Raw genomic sequence first — 19,698 nt, 5'->3', positions numbered from 1 at the left:
TGTAAAGAAGCACAAACCTCTAACTACACATTATTTCAATATAAATGTATAGCTTATTAAGAAAACACTTTATTATTAACTAGTTTACTGGATAATTTAGCAGCAAAATTAACAGTAATTCTAGTCTTCAAATCTTCAGTAGAAAAGAAATCAGTGTTTTATTTGTGCCTTTTTTTTTTTTTTTTTTTTTAATGTTTCAACTTGCATTTGGACTTTAAAGGATTCAGATCTCTTTTTTATTCAATTTGGTTGTAAGACGTCAGTCCACTTTTCATTCACATAGTTATTTTTAGGAACCCATTCAGCTTAAATATTGTTAGAAATTGTAAGCAAATACTAATGATGACAATAATAATAATAATAATAATGATAATAATAAATACATATGAAATACAACAGTAATATATTTAATTTGTGCACTTTTTAAACCCTCACGCTTTTATTTTGACATTCTGAACTCTCCAGGAAGTCCTGTATGTGTTTGTTTGTAGGCAAGTTCACAGCAGTTTAATTCACTTCTTATTCAAATTCTGGTAAAATGTACCTCCGGTGCCGTTCTAAATGCATATTATAAGTGAACCGAACTATTGAGCATCTACATCTGAGATGTTGTTCATGAATAGCGCACAAATGTTGCGCACCGCTGTGAAGGCTAAAAATAGCCGCGAGTGCATCACCAGCCTGTGCGTGAGTTTGTGTCAACAGAGCAGCACCATTCACTAACACGCTGGTGCTGCGCATACTATATATTTACTTATTAAACACAGCCTTTTGTGATTCACAGAGCTACTGCACGTCTTCAAGTGGCTTTGAATAAAATGCACGAGTCATATGAACTACTTTAATGGTGTTTTTATGGTTCTTTTATGTCATTTTTGGAGCTTGACAGGACTGTACATGACTAACACACAGTATCGGATTTGGATCGGGCTCGTCAGACCGATGCCCGATTCGTCTAAAAGCTTCAGTATCAGAGCCGATACCAATCCAGGTATCGGATCGGTGCATCCCTAATTTGGATCTTTATAAAGCAGTAGAGCTTGTTGTGAAAAGAAATAGTTTCACCAAAAAGCTATTGAAGTTGTGCTCGTCTCTGTGCAGTAGCGTTGGTATGCGACCAGGATGTGACCTGGAGGTTCAGCGCCATTTCTCTTTTGTACTATTTTGTTTATTTGACCAGAATTAATTGTAATCATTTTACATTTGCATTTGAATGCTGTTTTTCCTGCCAACGACTCATGGCAACAAGAAAACAAATGTCTAATTTTCCCTCATCTTTTCAATCCTCTTTCCTTTACCCCTTTTTCTTTTATTCCCCAAAGCCTCATATCATGCAAGCACTGCACAAAACCCATTTCACAGCATCTGATTCTTGATAGAGCTGCTGTTTTTTTAAGGGGTAATCTGCAGGCTGTGGTGTGTAGCAGCCACTGTAGCAGTGTAAAGAGGTAATGGAATAGAAGAAAGCCATACAAGAGTTCGGACACACAGCAGACTATTTCAGCAGATGGCACTTTTAATGAACAGGGTACAAACTGGTGTCCCATTCATGTTTTAAAAGCAATTAAGGCGCACATTTTATGTTGTTTAGAGAGAGAAATATCAGATATGTTGGAAAGTATTATCTAACATAAAATGAACATAGCATAAACAAAGCATGCAATTTTTAAACACATTGTAAATATCAATGTATTACAAACAAACTACATAAAATCAACCCTGTGGTGGGGAAAAGCAGCGTCCTGAAAAGAACACGCCAAGCTCACACTTAAGGTTTTAATATCAGGCAAGGATTCACCATTACAGTATGTGCCTCATGCTGGAGTCCACTGCCTCTGAAGCATATTTTATTGGATTATGGTTTTATTTCCTTGAGGAAATTGTTTTATTTTAAATATATAGTTGTGGCAGCGGGGGCGTGGTCAAGCATCTCTCCGGAGAGAGAGAAAGCGGTAAGGGCGCTTACACCTGAGATAAATTATGTCTAACACCTGTCTCTAATTTCAGTGAGCACGGGGAGAGCGGCATAAATAGACACACCGCAAATAGAAGAGGGAGAGAGAGCCTGGGCACGACAGACCCGAACCAGAAGCAAAGATTTTTTATTACAAATAATGAGAGTTTATTTTGTGAAGCGGTGTGCGATAGTGGATTAACTTAGTGCATAACGTGAGACTGTAAATTGTGCTGCAAGCAGAGAAAATAAATCCTTACCTAAACAAGGAAAGCTGCTTCTCGCCTCCTCCTTTACAATAGTTTAATAACCTTTTATTCGTTTTTAATCACTGTACCCTTTAATTATATTGTAACTTGTTTGTTGCCATGGAAACGGAATGGACGCTGCCATGGTGTTAAATCACGAACAAACACAGTTAAAATCTTGACTAAAAATGTTTAATATTGACTTTGTAAGATCACGCATTCTACACTGTCACCAAAGTTACCAAACCAACCAAATTTGTCAAATTCGAAAAATGTGTCAAATTCGAAAAATGTACAAATAAAACTGAGCCCAAACTAGCTAGCCCCTTACTGAATAGTACCTTAATTTAGGCTAAATCTACGATCTGGTTAATTTGAACCCTTTTAGCCATTTTGATGTATTTTAATTTTGTTAGAACCTGAAAACTATGTGTTCGTTAATATTGTTATATACCTGTAAACTGGCATGTTTATCACTAGGATATAGCGAAATCACAAAAAAGCAGGGTTTAAACTGGATTCAGACATGCGTCAAAAGTTGCTTTTTACACATACAGATTTTTCCTGAAAATTACCTTCAAATTTCAGTTTAGAGGTTATAAAAATACCTGTAAATTTAGCACTGGCTGCTTTCCTGAATGAGAAGTTGTAACATTGCCTGAAAAGTAAAGCTTTGATGCTATGTGTGAACAGAGTCGTAAGATTAACGGTTTGAGCACATACGAGGTATAAGGACGTGCTGACGTAAGACGGAGATGACTTTGTCATAAAACTGAACAGACATTGAAGGTGTTCCATTTAGTAAGCCGACTATAGAGAAAATCTTACAGTGTATGATGCTCCACAACTCAAATGAGCAACCAATGGAAATCGACTGCACATGGCCACAACACTGGACTATGAAGAAATGGAGATGGTGAACTTTGTTGGCTCAAAGTGGAGAAATCATTTAACACCAATCACCTCCAACTTGCCTTGCAGCCTCTGTCTTTCCACCCAAGACTGCACTCAAATGTGCTCGGTCTGTTTCTTTTAAGACTCTGTACAGAGAAGCAGTAACATCAACGGCAGCGCTGCGGTACATCCATGTTTAGAATGGGGGCGTTTCCACGTGAGTTTGTGATCAGATCATCTTGACAGCCGGAGTGATCCTCAGTCGTTTAGTGTGTGATACTGAACATAGTATTTTTAGATTCTGTTCATATTTCAGAAGTGTAGTGTAATCCAGCCTAAAAATGCTGGTCACAGTTTATATTTGGTGTCTTTAACCACTATGTACTGACATTAAAATACATATAATACAATGCATTTACTGTGTTGTTCTGTAAAATAATCACAAGATTCACTTTTGCTGTTACTCAGTGCAAAAATGGACAGGATGATGGATTAGAAAGCTTGCAATGCTGATTTGGATCATATTTGTGTTTATGTCTCAGGCGGAGGAGCAAAATATGTTGTTCTTATTTATGGCTACAAAAAGAGCCCTTAAGCTGCTTTCCAACATCTCCACTTTGTTTATAAGAATCATTATTCAGTGGTAGGAATATGGATGTCAGTTGAAATGGGACAGAAGTGCATGACTGAAAATAAATAATTTAGCAGCTTCCTGGTGTACATTCTAAAGGGGTGAATTACACAAAACTTATCAAGAACATGTCTGGGTCATATTTCACCCCAAAATCAAAAGACATATGATTTTATATTTTATTTTAACTTTTTATTTTACTTTGACCGTTAAAGTAAGCACATTTCACCTCTCCAATTCTCATTAAAATAATGCAATAAAAACTCTTTTCAGTATTGTGAAAATGTATTTCATATAAAATATTCCAGTTCTGTGGAAATAATGGCAGTATTACATTGATGAGGATAAAATCAGAATAATTGAGAACAACAGGAGCTACAAAGCATTAATTACTCTCATCATTCTATCGCTGTCCTATTGTTACAAATTCGTGTGACTTCTTCCATGGAGCACAAAAGGGGATGTTTGACAAAATGTTAGCCTAAAGGTCCAGTTATACTTCACTTTGCGCATTCCGTTCCGTCTCGCGCACAGTTGTGGACGATATATATATATATATATATATACACACTGGTGGCCAAAAGTTTGGAATAATGTACAGATTTTGCTCTTATGGAAAGAAATTGGTACTTTAATTCACCAAAGTGGCATTCAGCTGATCACAATGTATAGTCAGATCATTACTGATGTAAAAAACAGCACCATCACTATTTGAAAAAATTCATTTTTGATCAAATCTAGACAGCAGCCATCTCTCCAACACCTTATCCTTGAGTAATCATGCTAAATTGCTAATTTGGTACTAGAAAATCACTTGCCATTATATCAAACACAGCTGAAAGATATTTGGTTCGTTAAATGAAGCTTAACATTGTTTTTGTGTTTGTTTTTGAGTTGCCACAGTATGCAATAGACTGGCCTGTCTTAAGGTCAATATTAGGTCAAAAATGGCAAAAAAAGAAACAGCTTTCTCTAGAAACTCGTCAGTCAATCATTGTTTTGAGGAATGAAGGCTATACAATGCTTGAAATTGCCAAAAAACTGAAGATCTCATACAAAGGTGTACAGTACAGTCTTCAAAGACAAAGAACAACTGGCTCTAACAAGGACAGAAAGAGATGTGGAAGGTCAGATGTACAACTAAACAAGAGGATAAGTACATCAGAGTCTCTAGTTTGAGAAATAGACACCTCACGTGTCCTCAGCTGACAGCTTCATTGAATTCTACCCGCTCAACACCAGTTTCATGTACAACAGTAAAGAGAAGACTCAGGGGTGCAGGCCTTATGGGAAGAATTGCAAAGAAAAAGCCACTTTTGAAACAGAAAAACAAAAAGAAAAGGTTAGAGTGGGCAAAGAAACACAGACATTGGACAACAGATAATTGGAAAAGAGTGTTATGGATCTTAACCCCATTGAGCTTTTGTGGGATCAGCTAGACTGTAAGGTGCGTAAGAAGTGCCCGACAAGACAGTCACATCTATGGCAAGTGCTACAGGAAGTGTGGGGTGAAATGTCACCTGAGTATCTGGACAAACTGACAGCTAGAATGCCAAAGATCTGCAAAGCTGTCATTATGTGGAGGATTTTTTGATGAGAACTCCTTGAAGTAGTTTAAGAAGTTCTGAAAATTTTTTCCAAATTGTAATTATTAATGTCCTAACTATACATTGTGATCAGTTGAATGCCACTTTGGTGAATAAAAGTAACAATTTCTTTCCATAAGAGCAAAATCTGTACATTATTCCAAACTTTTGGCCGCCTGTGTGTGTGTGTGTGTGTGTGTGTGTGTGTGTGTGTATATATATATATATATATATATATATATATAAATGCAATTTCAAGACATTTAATGATGGAATACATTGAATTTGTACATAAAAAAAAAATAAATAAAAAAAAAAGGAAAATGTGACCCAAATGATGAAAAGCGTATGATGGAATAACATTTGTAAAATTAATAATTTTGTAATGTACCATGTTAGTACAGTATGTCCCCTGTATAATAGAGAGCATTAGCTGAGAGAGAATTTCTTCATATGTAAGCAGTATTAACATTTTAACTGAAATAAACCCAAATGATTTAGAATCTAATTGAATAGAAACTGGAATCAAATCAAATCTGGAAATCTGTATCATATAAACAATAACATTTCTTGATTTTTTTTCATGAGATTCATCAAAAGATGGTACACGTATGACAGGTGTATTCAGACAGTTTTGTAGTTCACAAGAGCAGGAGTCGAAGCACTTATTTTAAACTATATTTAAGGAGTTTTGTTCTGTATGAACTGGCCTGAGAGAGCAGAGAGCTGTTGGCCACTGACTTGAGGCTGCATATGAACAGGCGTGTTGTCTCATGCTGAGATCGACTGAGGAAGATGAAACAGGCAGAGTTTTAGCAGGTGGAGGAGTGAACCGGGCCTGTGCTTGCTGACCCAGAGGGCCTGTAAAGCTGGGTGGAGAGGGCGGGGTGTAGACAGATGGGTCTCTGTTTTTTCGGCAAACACAGAGGATGTCCCCTGCCAGCCTCACGTTGTGATCCATAATCTTGTGCTCTCGTGCTGGGAGGTACGTCCTGTCAAGGTACCCTGTTCCCCCCTTGGAACTGGCCTGCTGCTCCCGCTTTCATCTCCAGGACAATAGATGCAAGACATCTCGGGATATGTTGAGCTTCTCTCCATCATGTTAGAGACTTGTTTAATCTCAACAGGGGTGTTGATGCCCTATAATCCACCTTCCTCTCATATTCATGATATTTATTTTGAAGTGATAGACTGCTGTCACCAATGCAGTGGTGCCCTCTTCAAATCGAATGCAAAATCGCTGCGGGCCAACCATGTGTCTAATAACAAAAATAACAAAGACTGTCAGGTAGCCTACACCTGTTATTTTAAATATAATAGAAACTTGATGCTTTGATTCTTCTTTATTTCCAACTACAAAAGATAGATCCTTTTGTCAGGGAAAGGCAAAGATTTTTAAAGCGGCTGTATCACAAAAAAATAAATTTCTTTCTTGATAATTTGACCAAAGGGTTAAATGTGCTGTAAATTTCCCAGCCCAAAAAGACCATTTATGGCTTGTTTTGAAATTATTAGATTTGTGATGTAGGAATAGTTCACCCAAAAATGAAAATTCTGTCATCATTTATTCACCCTTATGTTGTTCCAACCCGTATATGACTTTGTTTCACCTGTGGAACGCAAAATGCGATATTAGGCAGAGTCACTATTCACTATTCACTCAGTCACTATTCACTTTTATTGCATCTTTTTTTTTTCTCCATACAATGAAAGTGAATGGTGACTGAGACTGACATTATGAGGGTGGAAAATGGTCATTTAAAACTAAATTATGGCCATTTTGTTGGAAGAACCTTGACTAATATTGTAAGTAAACTTCTGGGGGAAAGCTCTTCAAAATTGTTGAATATGTTCCGGTTAAAGGGATAGTTCACCCAAAATTATAATTCTGTCATTATTTACTCACCTTTATGTCGTCTTAAACTTGTATGACTTTTTCCTGCTGAATGTGTATGTATGATGTGTTTTTGTCCATACAGTGTAAGTCAATGGGGTCCAAAACTTTCAAGCTCAAAAAAGGACATAAAGGCAGCAAAAAAGTAATCCATACGACCACAGTTGTTTATTCCATGTCTTCTGAACCAATGCGATCACTGTGGGTGAAAAACAGACCAAAATTTAAATCCTTATTCACTGTCATTTTTGACATCCGCAGTCTCATACATCCTTCAAAATATCTTCATTTGTGTTCCGCAGAGGAAAAAAGTCAAACAAGTTTGATACGGTGTGAGGGTGAGTAAATGATGAGAGAATTATCATTTTTGGATGAACTATCCCTTTATGGATGTGAAAACTTCTGTGAAGGAATAAAGAGCTGAGATGGAGAAATGTAGCATCTGAAGCTTTCAGTGAGAAACGCAACAGCAGACCGCTTTAGAAAACATATAGAAAGAGAAAAAGATCTAGAGATATGTGATGGAGCCATCCATTTCTCCTCTTCAAAACATTAAGCACTCATATGGGCTTTTAGCTTGTATCTATATATCAAGAGCTGCTTCAAATATCAGCCGCTGTCAGAGTCAAACTGGTCTGATGTTATCACAAGCACATGGACTTTAGAGAATGAAATAACCCTGTTTTTAGGCCTTTGTACCATATGACAATGTTTCCAACCCCTTCAAGACCCCTCACGATAATAATAGCATGTTCTACACAGATCAATAGCAAAAGTGTGTGAGCTTTACTACCAAAAGATGAAGTCTAGATGTTCCTTATGTGTGGAGCAGTACAGTATTTCCGTCCCTCACCCGACTTTGTAAGATAAAAGCCGGAGCTTTCTAAGTGGTCATTAGAAGTGCACTGTGCTCCCTCTCATAGACAGCGACAGAGTAAGTACATGGAGGTGAATGATGCAATTTTTCCTCCATTTACGTTGTTTCATGTCTTCATGCTGTACAGTTACACATTGAGGATATTCGGCAGTGATTCTTGGTGACCTAGATATTATATATATATATATATATGTATTTATTATTATTATTTATTTATTTTTTGAGCAACCTTTTTTGTTTAAAAATGAGAAACACGCTTGCAATTTTTCCAAACTGCAAAATGCTGAGTATTAAAGCACATAGTTATGGCAATTTACAACCAGGGTTAAAATAGTTTAAAAAGTTTTTAACACTTTATTAACATTATGTGACGAGGAGGGAGGGAGGGGCCGGGCCTACGCACACCCGGCCCCCAATCGGGCTAATCAGCCGAGGAGAGGGATAAGTACAGCGGGATGCGGCAGTTTGGGAGAGAGAGAGCCACACGCAGCTGCCGTATGTGCGTTTGTGATGTTTGTCTTTTTGTTTCATTCAATATTATTTTGACTTTTCAGCTGGTTCCCGCCTCCTCCTTTCCCATTTTAACCTTGTTACACATTAGTAAATGCATTATGTATCATGAACAATAAATTTTTACAGCATTTATTAATCTTGGTTAATATTCATTTAAGAAAATATAATTTTTTGGGTTTTTTTTTTATGTTGCACATTGACATTACAAGACTAGGAAACACATCAAAATTGCAAGACAACTACCAAGATGAATGCAAAAAGTGGACAACAGAACCCCCCAAAAAAAAAAAAATAAATAAATAAAATTATACAATTGTTTATTGTTAATTCATGTTAGTTCATAATGCATTACCTAATGTTAAATATATATTTTTTAATGTTAAAAACTGATTGAAATTTTACATTTACCAAGATTAATAAGTGCTTTCAAAGTATTGTTCATTGTTAACTCATATTAACAAATACAACCTTATTGTAAAGTGTTGCCGTTTTTGTTTTCATTTTGTTTTGTATTATGATTTTTAATTTCAGTTTAGCTTTACTTAGTTTTAATTCTTTATAAATAGCTTTTATTTGTTGAAAATTAGAAAAACGTCCCAGGCACTTATCCTAGTACAAAAGTTAAAAAGCCATTGTTGTAGCCTTTATATAGTTTTTATTTCATTTGAGTCTTTGGGAATGAGTTTTAGATTTGTTTTTACTTTGTTTCAGCATTAGTTGTAGTTTTCATCCCAAATTGCACCACAAATCATTTGACCTGCCTGTGACGACACTTGAAACACTTTATCAGAAAATGCAACAAGTGAATTGTTTTTGTTTACAGTGCATGTCAACCATCTCTACCAATACTGGTTGGTTTACAAGCCACAATCTACACTGAGAAAAAAATAAAAATAATAATAATGTTTTGGATTTACTTAAAATATATATGTAGCATTTTTGCATCATGATTTTTAAGTAAATTCAACACGCAACATTGATATTTTGTGTTCACATTTACACATTAATGCAAATTAAGTCAGCGCTAAAAAAATGATAAATATGTTATAATAGTTTAGGAGTAGAAGCTATTTATTTTTATACGTTATGGTTGAGGCAACTAATCTTTTTTTTTTTTTTTTTTTTCTCAGTGTAATAGGCTGGTTCTTTTTGACATTACACAGATAGTCTAAAATCAGGCTTGGGAGACATCAAAGATTGATGAAGTCATTTTCCCTTTAATATCGCTGAGTTTTCATTCCTATTTTAATGCATATTTATATTTAGTTGAATATTCAACAAACTCGCGTATTTATTTTCTGGCAGTTTTCGTCTTTTTGATAGTTTTCGTTAACAATACTAACTAAGTCTTAATAATCTTAATACCCTTTTGTAAAACTGTTTTGCACCAAAAGCATGCATTTAGTATTTTTCCTTTGATCTATGATCTTTTTGCATAGCTTCAGTGTGTGCCATTAATATGGTGAAGTCACCATCTGTTTCAAGACAACCAACGTCTGCTCTCTGCTATGAATAGAATAGATATTAATCTTCTACTCACAACCACTGTACACCACACAACTGCATTCACGTTCAGAAACGGAGTATTACTGTTGGAAAGCTCCATTTTGGGTTTTGGGAACGCTAAAATGTCCAGTTTTCTTTATGCGAGTAGAACATTATTTAGAGCCAAAGCCTTATTAGCGGAACGTTCCTGATGTTCTTTCAACTTCATTTCTATGAGCAACATAACATTGCTTTGTAAAGTTTCTATAGTGCAATTACAAAAAACTACAAAAAAATTTCACATGTTTACAAGGATTCCTTTTTATGTTCTTTGTGAAAGCATTGTGAAAAGTCTTTGGTATAACACTGTTCAGGGAGCAGGAGGAAGAAGATAAGACTACAGAAAGCGTGTCACACAAAGGTGTACCTGAGATAAATGCTGAACGAGATCCTTCTTTTCTCCCTGCGGCTAGACAGCTGAAAATTGATAGCTCGTCTTTGTGGAATACTGTAACTGCTACAACTAATGTTTCATTTGCTGTCTGTCTAATGGGTCGTGTCATTTAGGGGAACGCTGTAAGTTAATGAGTGCCTCTATTAATGTATTTTATTCAGCTCTGCATTCTCTGCCTCTTTCTCCCTATGTCTGTTCAGAATTAGACATAAAGCTATTCAAAGAGCACCTTTGAACATGATACAGCCTGTTTTTTTCTCTTCCCAGCACCATTAAATGGCAGTTTTGGGCCCTTGCTTATCCAGCTCTGGATATCCCAGAGGAGAATTGTATTGCTTAGAGATGGCTCATTCATGGCTCAGTAGAATTAAGGGAGTTATGTTGCATTTATTTAGCGCGGGGCCTGTTGTGACTGCACCGGTTTCACCGCCCTAAGGACGGCGCTGCCTGTTTACGTTATTGTCGACCACAGTCAATCTCATTAGAATGGCGCGGTACATCGCGGTACATTTGATTGATGTTCAGCCATTCTACTGATACATTTTTTTGGCAGAAGCAAACGAAACACAGTTTGTTTAATTCATGTTCGAAGTTTCTCTGTTGCCAACTTTTGCAACTTTTAGTTTTTAGAAGTTAGAACTTTTTTGTTTTCCGAGTTTCACTTTCTTGCTGGAAAACAAGAGTTAGATTTAACCACAAAGGCCTCAGAGGCATGACATATTTCACATATCTGTGTGAAAACGTGAAACACAGCACCCCTGGATGTATGTTAGTCATTAAAACGAATGGCCCTGTGCCACAATTTAACCCAGTTCTGCTTGAAGAAATAATTCTCCCAAAACTCCCTTGTTTACTCAGTTCAAACTTTTATATCTTTTATTTGTTTAATTTATGAAGAAAAATTTCCAAGCTGCTGTTTTCTCTGCAGTGAAATGCTAAAGTAACTAATGACTGTCAAGCTCCAAAAAGACTAGAAACTAGAATATAAGACTTGTGTGCTATATTCCAAGTCTTTTGAGCCTTATCAAAGCTTTTTAGAAAGACTTGACAGTGCGTAAAGACAGAAATGTTTTTCTTTGGGAGACCTATCGCTTTAAGAGTGAAAAAGTAAAAAATGTGCTTTAAGTCATTCAGTCTTTCCACTTCAGCTGTTTTTTTTCTCTCCAACAATAGTCTCGCCAGTCATTCTTTCCATTTTGATAGCATTTATCATGTTTCTTTGTGATTATTCCACCGTTCTGTTGATTTTTCTGTTGATTTCGCCATCATGAAAGCCATTATGTTATGTGTTTTGTTTGTTTTTCTTTTTATGTGTTCCCTCTGTTCTGTTTTCCTTTGTTTTGCTATCCCTCCCTCCCTAAATTACCACGACTCCACTGCACGCCCACCCTCCACCCTTTATTTCTGCTTTCACTCATATCACCCCGCTATCTGCACTCAAAAGATGTTGCCCTTCCCTCACCCCCGTCCACCTCACTGACCCGTGCAACTACTGACCATCTAATACCAGGCTCTGGAGGCAGCACTGGCCCCACACCCTCGGCCCCTCGTGATGTCGTGGCCTCGCTGGTCTCCACCCGCTTTATCAAGGTGACCTGGCGCCTGCCGGCCGAGACGCATGGAGACGACATCACCTACTCTGTTTACTACAGTCTGGAGGGCACTAGCAGGTAAGGCCTTTATGTGATATATACCTGCTGTGTACTGAGATTTTACAGAATTTACCACGGTGAACCTCAGGTAAAACCAGTCTGGGTAATTTTTCACCACAAAATAATCTAATGCCAAAACAATTATATTCTTTAAATTGTAAAGCATTTATACATCATGATAGTATTTTTGTATTTCCGTTCATTTATGCTGATTTAAATCAAATAAATAATAGTATAACTGTAATTTGTATGTAGTACAAAAAACAAAATGATGATTTACAGTAACAAGAATCTAATGAGAATCACAATTGAGAATATTGGGAATTACAAAAAACAAACTACAAACAAAAATGTCCGGTAAAGAAAATTTGGAGAAAATTGTGCTTAATTAAATTGTTACAATTGCAAAAAAATCTTGGTGGTCCTAAAATAGGCATAATGTTCTCTCTGCAAAATATAATTATTTTTTTCTTTCCTTTCATTTTTGGGTGAAATATGATAGAAATAAATTATATATAGGGAATGTTTAAGATTTTATATATATATATATATATATATAGTGACAATATTTTCACATTTTTCTCATTACTGCTATGCAATAAACATTATGATATTTAATAATTATTTAAATTGTAGTGTATACATCATGCAAGGATTTTATGTAGTTCATTTTAAATATGCTGATTAAAAAAAATAGATTATTATATTAGTCATTTTCAAAACTGTATTATAGTAATGAGAATCAACGTTGAGAATGTAAGTGGATATGTTTTCGTGAGATTTGCCCACCAAAGAGGCAGTGCTTTTAATTATGGATTCTATTGACAAAAAAAGTCCCATGTTGTTCTTTGTATTAATATTTATAATGCCATTTTATATGAGCTTACTGTTGACTACAGAAAAAAAAGCTTTGAACTTCTTAAAATCAGCAGTCAGCTCTTGTTTCAGTCTCATATTATGTTTGTCTCATCCTGTAGGGAGAGGACCGTCAACACTAGTCGTCCCGGAGAAATGCAAGTCACCATTCAAAACCTTCTGCCAGACACCAAGTATGCCTTCCGGGTGGTGGCCCACAACAGGAATGGCCCCGGAGAGAGCTCAGCTCCTTTGAGGGTAGCCACCCAACCTGAGGGTAAGATCCACTTCTCTTTACACACTTGATAATCATAACAACTCAAAATGTAATTTGTGCCCAAATGAGATTTTATGGAATACATAAAAAATGTGATGTGTACAAACTCATTATATATTTGTTTTAGATTTGAAAAGAACCAAAGGCCAGAAACATATTTAATGCAAATATGCATACGCAGACACACATGCATTGCAAGCATGCAATCCTGTTGTACATACTTAAAGCCAACATTAAATGGCATTCACAACCCATTTAACTTCCATAATGTGACATATTTCTGAGTGAAACAGATATTCATCGAGAAAATAAATAAATAAAATAGGACAGGACTTGATTTGTATCCATTGGATTGGATTGTGAAAAGTGGGCGTTCCATTAACAGAATGTGAATTTGCTGACTACTTCTGTTCCTCAAATGCAGCTTGTACTCGTTTGTTGATGCATAAGCAGCTTTTATGAATGGAAGTCATTTCAGAGGAGGAACTAGTTATTATATTTTGATAACTGAATGAATTCAAACTTTTGAAACTTTATTTTTTACGAATAACGTGCTCTGATAAATCTTGTACAATACAGTATGACAAGGAATGTGTATTAAGAACCTAAATAAGGTACATTTTTGATTTCATGTTGTCTTTAAAGTGTGTTCTTGCAATACTTTGCCTGTACTCAAGGGGGCGACAGAGTTACCTTCAAATGTCTGTCTTAAAAACGAATATAAACTATAAACCTAGAAGACAGTTTATGCTAATGCCTGCTATAGCGTCCCTTGTGGCAACTCTGATACATTCATTACATTGCGTTATGAGTTGAATTCTTAAGGGTAGAGTATCTAAAAAAAAATGTGTGTGCCGTTATGTCTCGTGCACGGTCGAGAGTTCCAGCCTTTCAAAATATACTCCTTTGAACGCATTCGACACACACGGACTACGACTGCTTTGTTTTACTCTTTAGTACATTGAACTACAGGCCCATACGTAGAAGACGCCTAGTTGCGCGAAGTTACAAAAACCAAGCTGCACGCTGACAGTCCGCACTGACTGTGCCGATGACTTTACGACGGAATCACGTGCATTGTGCATGAGACGTAGCGGCACATGGAAAACTAAGGCCTACTTTAAACTTCACACATTTCAGAATGTCAAATCGAGCTTGCGTACACGTTTGCGTTAACATACTTGCATAGAGTATGTCTCGTACCTAAGATATTATTCTTAGCAGTTTCTCAGAAGGTATTTTTCAGACAAGCCATGATGCCGTGTTTAAAATTTCATTAGAGAGTTCTCATTAGTATAAGTACAAGTAAACACCTACTGGCTTTTAAGTAAACGCTCGTGGGGTATCTCTTCAACAGCACTGAAAGTATATGGCCTGACTTCATCAATGTGAAACATTATCAGATCAGACACAGCTAAGGAGAGGCTGTTTCGGGGTCAGACTGGCTCCTCTGAGCGTCCTTGGCTCAGAACGCCATAAGCACTTTATAATGCGTGTTCGCGGGTTCTTGGCACTCTCTGGAGTCCTGCTGCGTGGAGATCAACCTCCCAAGCTCCACACACATACTGCTTACATTATGAATGAACTGATCTGAGCAAAAATAAACCTACACATGCACACTCTCAGCAGTGCACTAAATCCAGTGTAGGTGCCCCATCCAGTCCTGTAAAACATCTCTAAGAAACACAGGCATTGATGTCAGAGAGAATGAATGTCTGTGGTACTGAGATAAAGTGGCGTAATCTCTCACGCAGTCATTCAAGATCATACTGAGAACTTTGATCAAAGTTTGCTAAATTATTCATGTTAGGCGTTAAATGCAGTTTATATTTTAGCTCCAAGATGACAGACATGGTTCATTGTAGCCGTAGTGGCTAAAGCAATGTGCTGTTCACCAGAAGGAGGCTGGTTCAAGCCCCCCTTAAGGAACAGGCGATGTGTTATCTCTTCAATTATTACTTTCCTACTTGCTTAAGACTGGCTAGTCATTTTAGTGAGTCATTCTAAAATTACAGGTACATTTCATGCTCGTGGGATATATATTTCATATATATTTTCATCAGTATATAGTACCAATGCTTATTTTCTTAGTACATAATTATATTTTTCCAAATCACATCATCATTTTTTGAAAAAGCCATCTCTTTTGTTCAAAAATATATGACATAAGACCTTGATATTCAGCTGTCTGATTTTCTAGAGTTGGTCATTCTACTTTGCAAATATGCTTGAAAATGACCTCAAACATAAAGTATTTTCATACTTCTGTCTTTATATAGATTAATTATCAAGACATTTTATGCACTACAAAAACTACAAAAAGTTTTTATTGTGATATACCTAATTTCATGTTTGTCCGAAAAATCGCTGTCAACTATGTTACCATCTGAAAAACTGACCCACTTCAAAAAGGAACAGTTTGTCCTAATATCACATGACCTGCACAACATGGTGTAATTTCCTCAGGAAACACATGGATGAAGGACTTACTGTAGTTATGTTCTTTCTCTTTTTCCCAAATATTTGTTTAAAAGCTAAGCCTGTGTCACGAGTGGATAAATTGACTGTCAACAATGTTACTCAAGTATTATCGCTTTAAACCTTTACAAGAAAAAATGACTAAAAATGAGTCAATATTTTTGAAAACACATTTCCAAAGAAACCATGTTCTCAGTAGTTCTAGTCCCCCTATAAAGGCTTCAAATGTAAAAAAAAAAACAAAAAAAAAACTCAGCAATGTTACCAGTTAACAGTGGACAATAAGTAACATAGTTGACATTTTAAGCCCATTCTACAGATATTACGAGTTGATTAAAATGTTCAATTTGAAAAAATATACAATTTGTAAAATCAGATTTAAAGGAGTCACTGAACTTTAGCTTTGCAGTCATTAGGAACATTTAAAAAGAATGTTCAGTTCAATAACTTTAAAACAATGTTTTGATGAAATAATAAAAATGATCATTGCCATAATTGTAACCTGTGAAATATTATCCCTTGCTTTTTATGCTGCTCTACCTTCTCATGTTCTGTCAACTGCGTTACCTGTGTCAATTCTTTGTCTCTGTGGTCAACTATGTTACTCTGAGTTTTACATTAAAAAAAAATACTCCGTTGCCTCCTGTACTGTTATGCATAATGGCAAGTGACTTCCAGAAGGTTGTTTTGACCCTCTAAAAATTTTTTTTCTAAAACAGCGCATACAGATTTGACTTGCTCGAGAAAATGCAATGACCATTTCTATTTGTAAAACTAGAGAGGTATTATCACTCTAAATATTTTTCTTTAATTTGTCAGGGATCACAATTGTTGCTTTTAGTGAGTGGTCACATAATCTATAAAATCAAGTTGCTATGTTAATTTTTAATATTTTCCAAAAGTGTACAAATAACTTAATTTGTCAGTAACACGGTTGACAAATTAAGCCGCTGACATGTTATTTCCAGAAATTAGGCTACCCTGAGTTTGCCAGACAGAAAATATATCAAAATTGAAGGGTGCTTTATAAGATCATATCTGTGTTTTGTGGAAAACAAGGGATATAACGGACACCCATCAGAGCCTGTAATTGAGTGTAATGATCCATGACCCTAGCAAGTAAACAGAAGTTAAGCGATATACAATCCCATTTCCATTCTCTCTGCTATGCTAAGCAAATTAAATCAAATAAATCCTTCAGTCTGTGTTAGTCCTCTATCAGAAGTGTCTACAGACACACATGCCACAATCACAAGCTCAGCTGAGACCAAATATCACTCTCTATATTCACTTCAGTTTTACAGTGCGTTATTCACTTGACTGTCTTGCACACAATATTGCTGAAGCATCAATACAAATAACAAACAAGAACTAAAATATATTAAAATAATAATAATAAATAATTGATATTTAATGATATTTAATTTTAAATATCATTATTTGATTTTTATTGAATTTTCTTATTTATTATCTCTATGTAAAGCACTTTGAATTACCATTGTGTATAAAATGTGCTGTATAAGTAAACTTGCCTTGCCTAATAAATAATGATAAATTAAAAAGTTAAATATAAATAATAGTAAAAGTTAAAAAATAAAGTACATTAAAATAATAATAAAAATTAAATAAAAAAGGGTGGGTTGGATCCTTCTTGGATCCTGCAACGTTTTTTGAAGTATTTCTCTCTTATGTATTGCAATGTATCATAGTGAAGAAGAAAGTGTGTCTGTGTCTCAACCTGACCTGTCTCTCTCGCTGTCTTTCTCTGCATGGTGTCTACTGCACAAAGACAGTTGAAAAAAAATCAGCTCGACTTTGTGTCAGGAAGCACCACATATTCTCTCTAATACGCTGCAGAGGGTATACTCTTTTCACTTTGAGTTGTAAAGCTGTGTAACACATGTTGATATGTTAAAGGGTTTGTTTTAAAGTGCATATCAGTGCAGTGCAGTCAGTGCTTCTAAATGATACTTAACTGTCTCTTTTTTAATTCCTTCTGTTTTATAGTCCAGGTACCTGGACCAGCTCCTAACCTCCACGCTGAGGTCACGTCCCCCACCACAGTCAGCCTCAGCTGGGACATGCCCCTCACCGGCAATGGCGAGATTCAAAACTATAAAATCTACTACATGGAGAAGGGTCTGGGAAATGAGCAGGTAAGACTGGACACTCGCCTCTCTGTAGTTTCACATATAAAGCATTAAAAATGTAGTTTTTTTTTAATTTTTTTTATGTGAAATGTCCGGGATTGATGGTGGAGAGAAGCTGGAACTCTTGGATCTTTTTTTAAGCTTAATATCTGTTTTATTATAACTAACAAATTTTTATAAAATAGAAGTAATGTTACGAATACATGGTAGAGGTGCATGGTACATAGTATTTTTATATCAGCAGAAACATTAGTTCCAGCTCAGTCAAAATATAACCTAAAAGTTGATGTATGAGATGTGTATGAATTTAGCTTAAACACTATTTAAGACCTTCTTGGTCGTCTAACTATGTTTCATAATTTTTTGAATAGGGTGAATTAATTTTTTATATATACTCTTAGGGCCCTATTTTAAGAGCGCTAGGGCTAAGTGCAGTGCTATGCCATAAGTCATAAGCACAAAGTCAATGGGCATGGCCATGAAGTTTTGCCATTTTTGTGCAAGCGTGCGCTAAATCTAAGCGCAAGTGGGTTTGGTGAAATTGCGCACAACGTGCTAATGGGCTGGGTCAAGTGCAGTTTTATTTGGAGATTCTTCTCCGGTTATTGCGTCAGCGTCCTATTATAGTCCATTCCCTCAAGCACTAGTGATATAAACAGAAACAGCATATTCATAAGAAGTCGGTAGTGTAAATTGACTGTATGCAATGAATTAGAAGAATATAAATGTGGACACGCTCCTTTTATACGCTTAGAAAATTGTATTCTCGTCAGGATTTGGTTGTACGCTCCATTAAATTATAGAGAATGTAAGTATTATTAATAATTTTCATCTGCTGACACACAAATCATGGTTAGTATTAACAGTGATTGTATCGGCACGCACTTCACTCGATTTTGATTTTGAACAGTTAAATTCATTTAGTGAAAAATTAAACCAAAAATATTTCTACATTCAAATTACACTTCCATCACTCTGACAACAGGTGGAAAAATACCAATATAAACTACATCATAAATACAATTGAAAATATAAACAATAATAATAATAACTGAAAAATAAACCATGACCTATAGATAGTTTAACACAAATCTCATAAATGTTTGTTTCATAAGACGGCTACAACTCTGATCGTCAGGGACATAATTTGATGTTCCACTGTATTTTCAGAGTTCGGATATGAACTTTATTACCACCTGCTGGTGGAATCTCCAAACTCACCATGCAAGAACTGAGTTTGGACTTTGTGCTGAAAACAGACCTGCTTTTGAAATGTCTTTTAGTGCAGTGACCTCAGGAAAATAGCAAATTGCGGTTTGCGCCACTTCATTAACATACAATACACTCACAGTTTGCACACATACACCCACAGATAGCGCAAACACTCCCACCCATGGCCACTTGCGCTTTACGCTGGCACGAAAATTGCACTTAGAATTAGCACTCTCACGAAAATTGGATAAGACATGCTGCGCTTTGTGCACTCATGAATATAGAGCCCTATATATTTGTGTTCATATTGGTATCGGCGAATACCAGTCCATTTATTTCTATTATGTCATGATTTGGTTGATATTGGAAGCAGATAATATCAGATTTTTTTCCTGTTTAACCAGAATACTCTTTTTGTGCCAAGTTTCCTATGCACATCTTTTCATTTGTACATTATATTGTCTCGATGCTTAATTTTACTTGAAGCATGTGATATTCTAGATTGGAGCTTTATTTTACACTTTAAAACTGCAGACAT

General features: G+C 35.9%; 1 protein-coding gene across 11 annotated transcripts in view; it reads left to right on the top strand.

Moving 5' to 3' along the window:
* LOC127442073 (neogenin-like) overlaps nt 1-19,698 on the top strand; it is a 213,355-nt gene that overhangs the window by 159,403 nt on the left and 34,254 nt on the right. For 8 of the 11 annotated variants that reach the window (XM_051700637.1, XM_051700555.1, XM_051699843.1 and 5 more), the window contains exons 8-10: nt 11,981-12,206; nt 13,166-13,320; nt 17,806-17,954. In XM_051700637.1, coding sequence (XP_051556597.1) covers nt 11,981-12,206; nt 13,166-13,320; nt 17,806-17,954 — 530 coding nt within the window. The remainder of the gene's footprint in view (nt 1-11,980; nt 12,207-13,165; nt 13,321-17,805; nt 17,955-19,698) is intronic. The other 3 variants (XM_051700145.1, XM_051700305.1, XM_051700475.1) reach the window with 1 other exon arrangement.

This window comes from Myxocyprinus asiaticus, chromosome 1, assembly GCF_019703515.2.
Source record: "Myxocyprinus asiaticus isolate MX2 ecotype Aquarium Trade chromosome 1, UBuf_Myxa_2, whole genome shotgun sequence".
In the NCBI taxonomy this organism is placed as follows: Eukaryota; Metazoa; Chordata; class Actinopteri; order Cypriniformes; family Catostomidae; genus Myxocyprinus; species Myxocyprinus asiaticus.
This window is presented reverse-complemented; position numbering and strand designations above follow the sequence as displayed.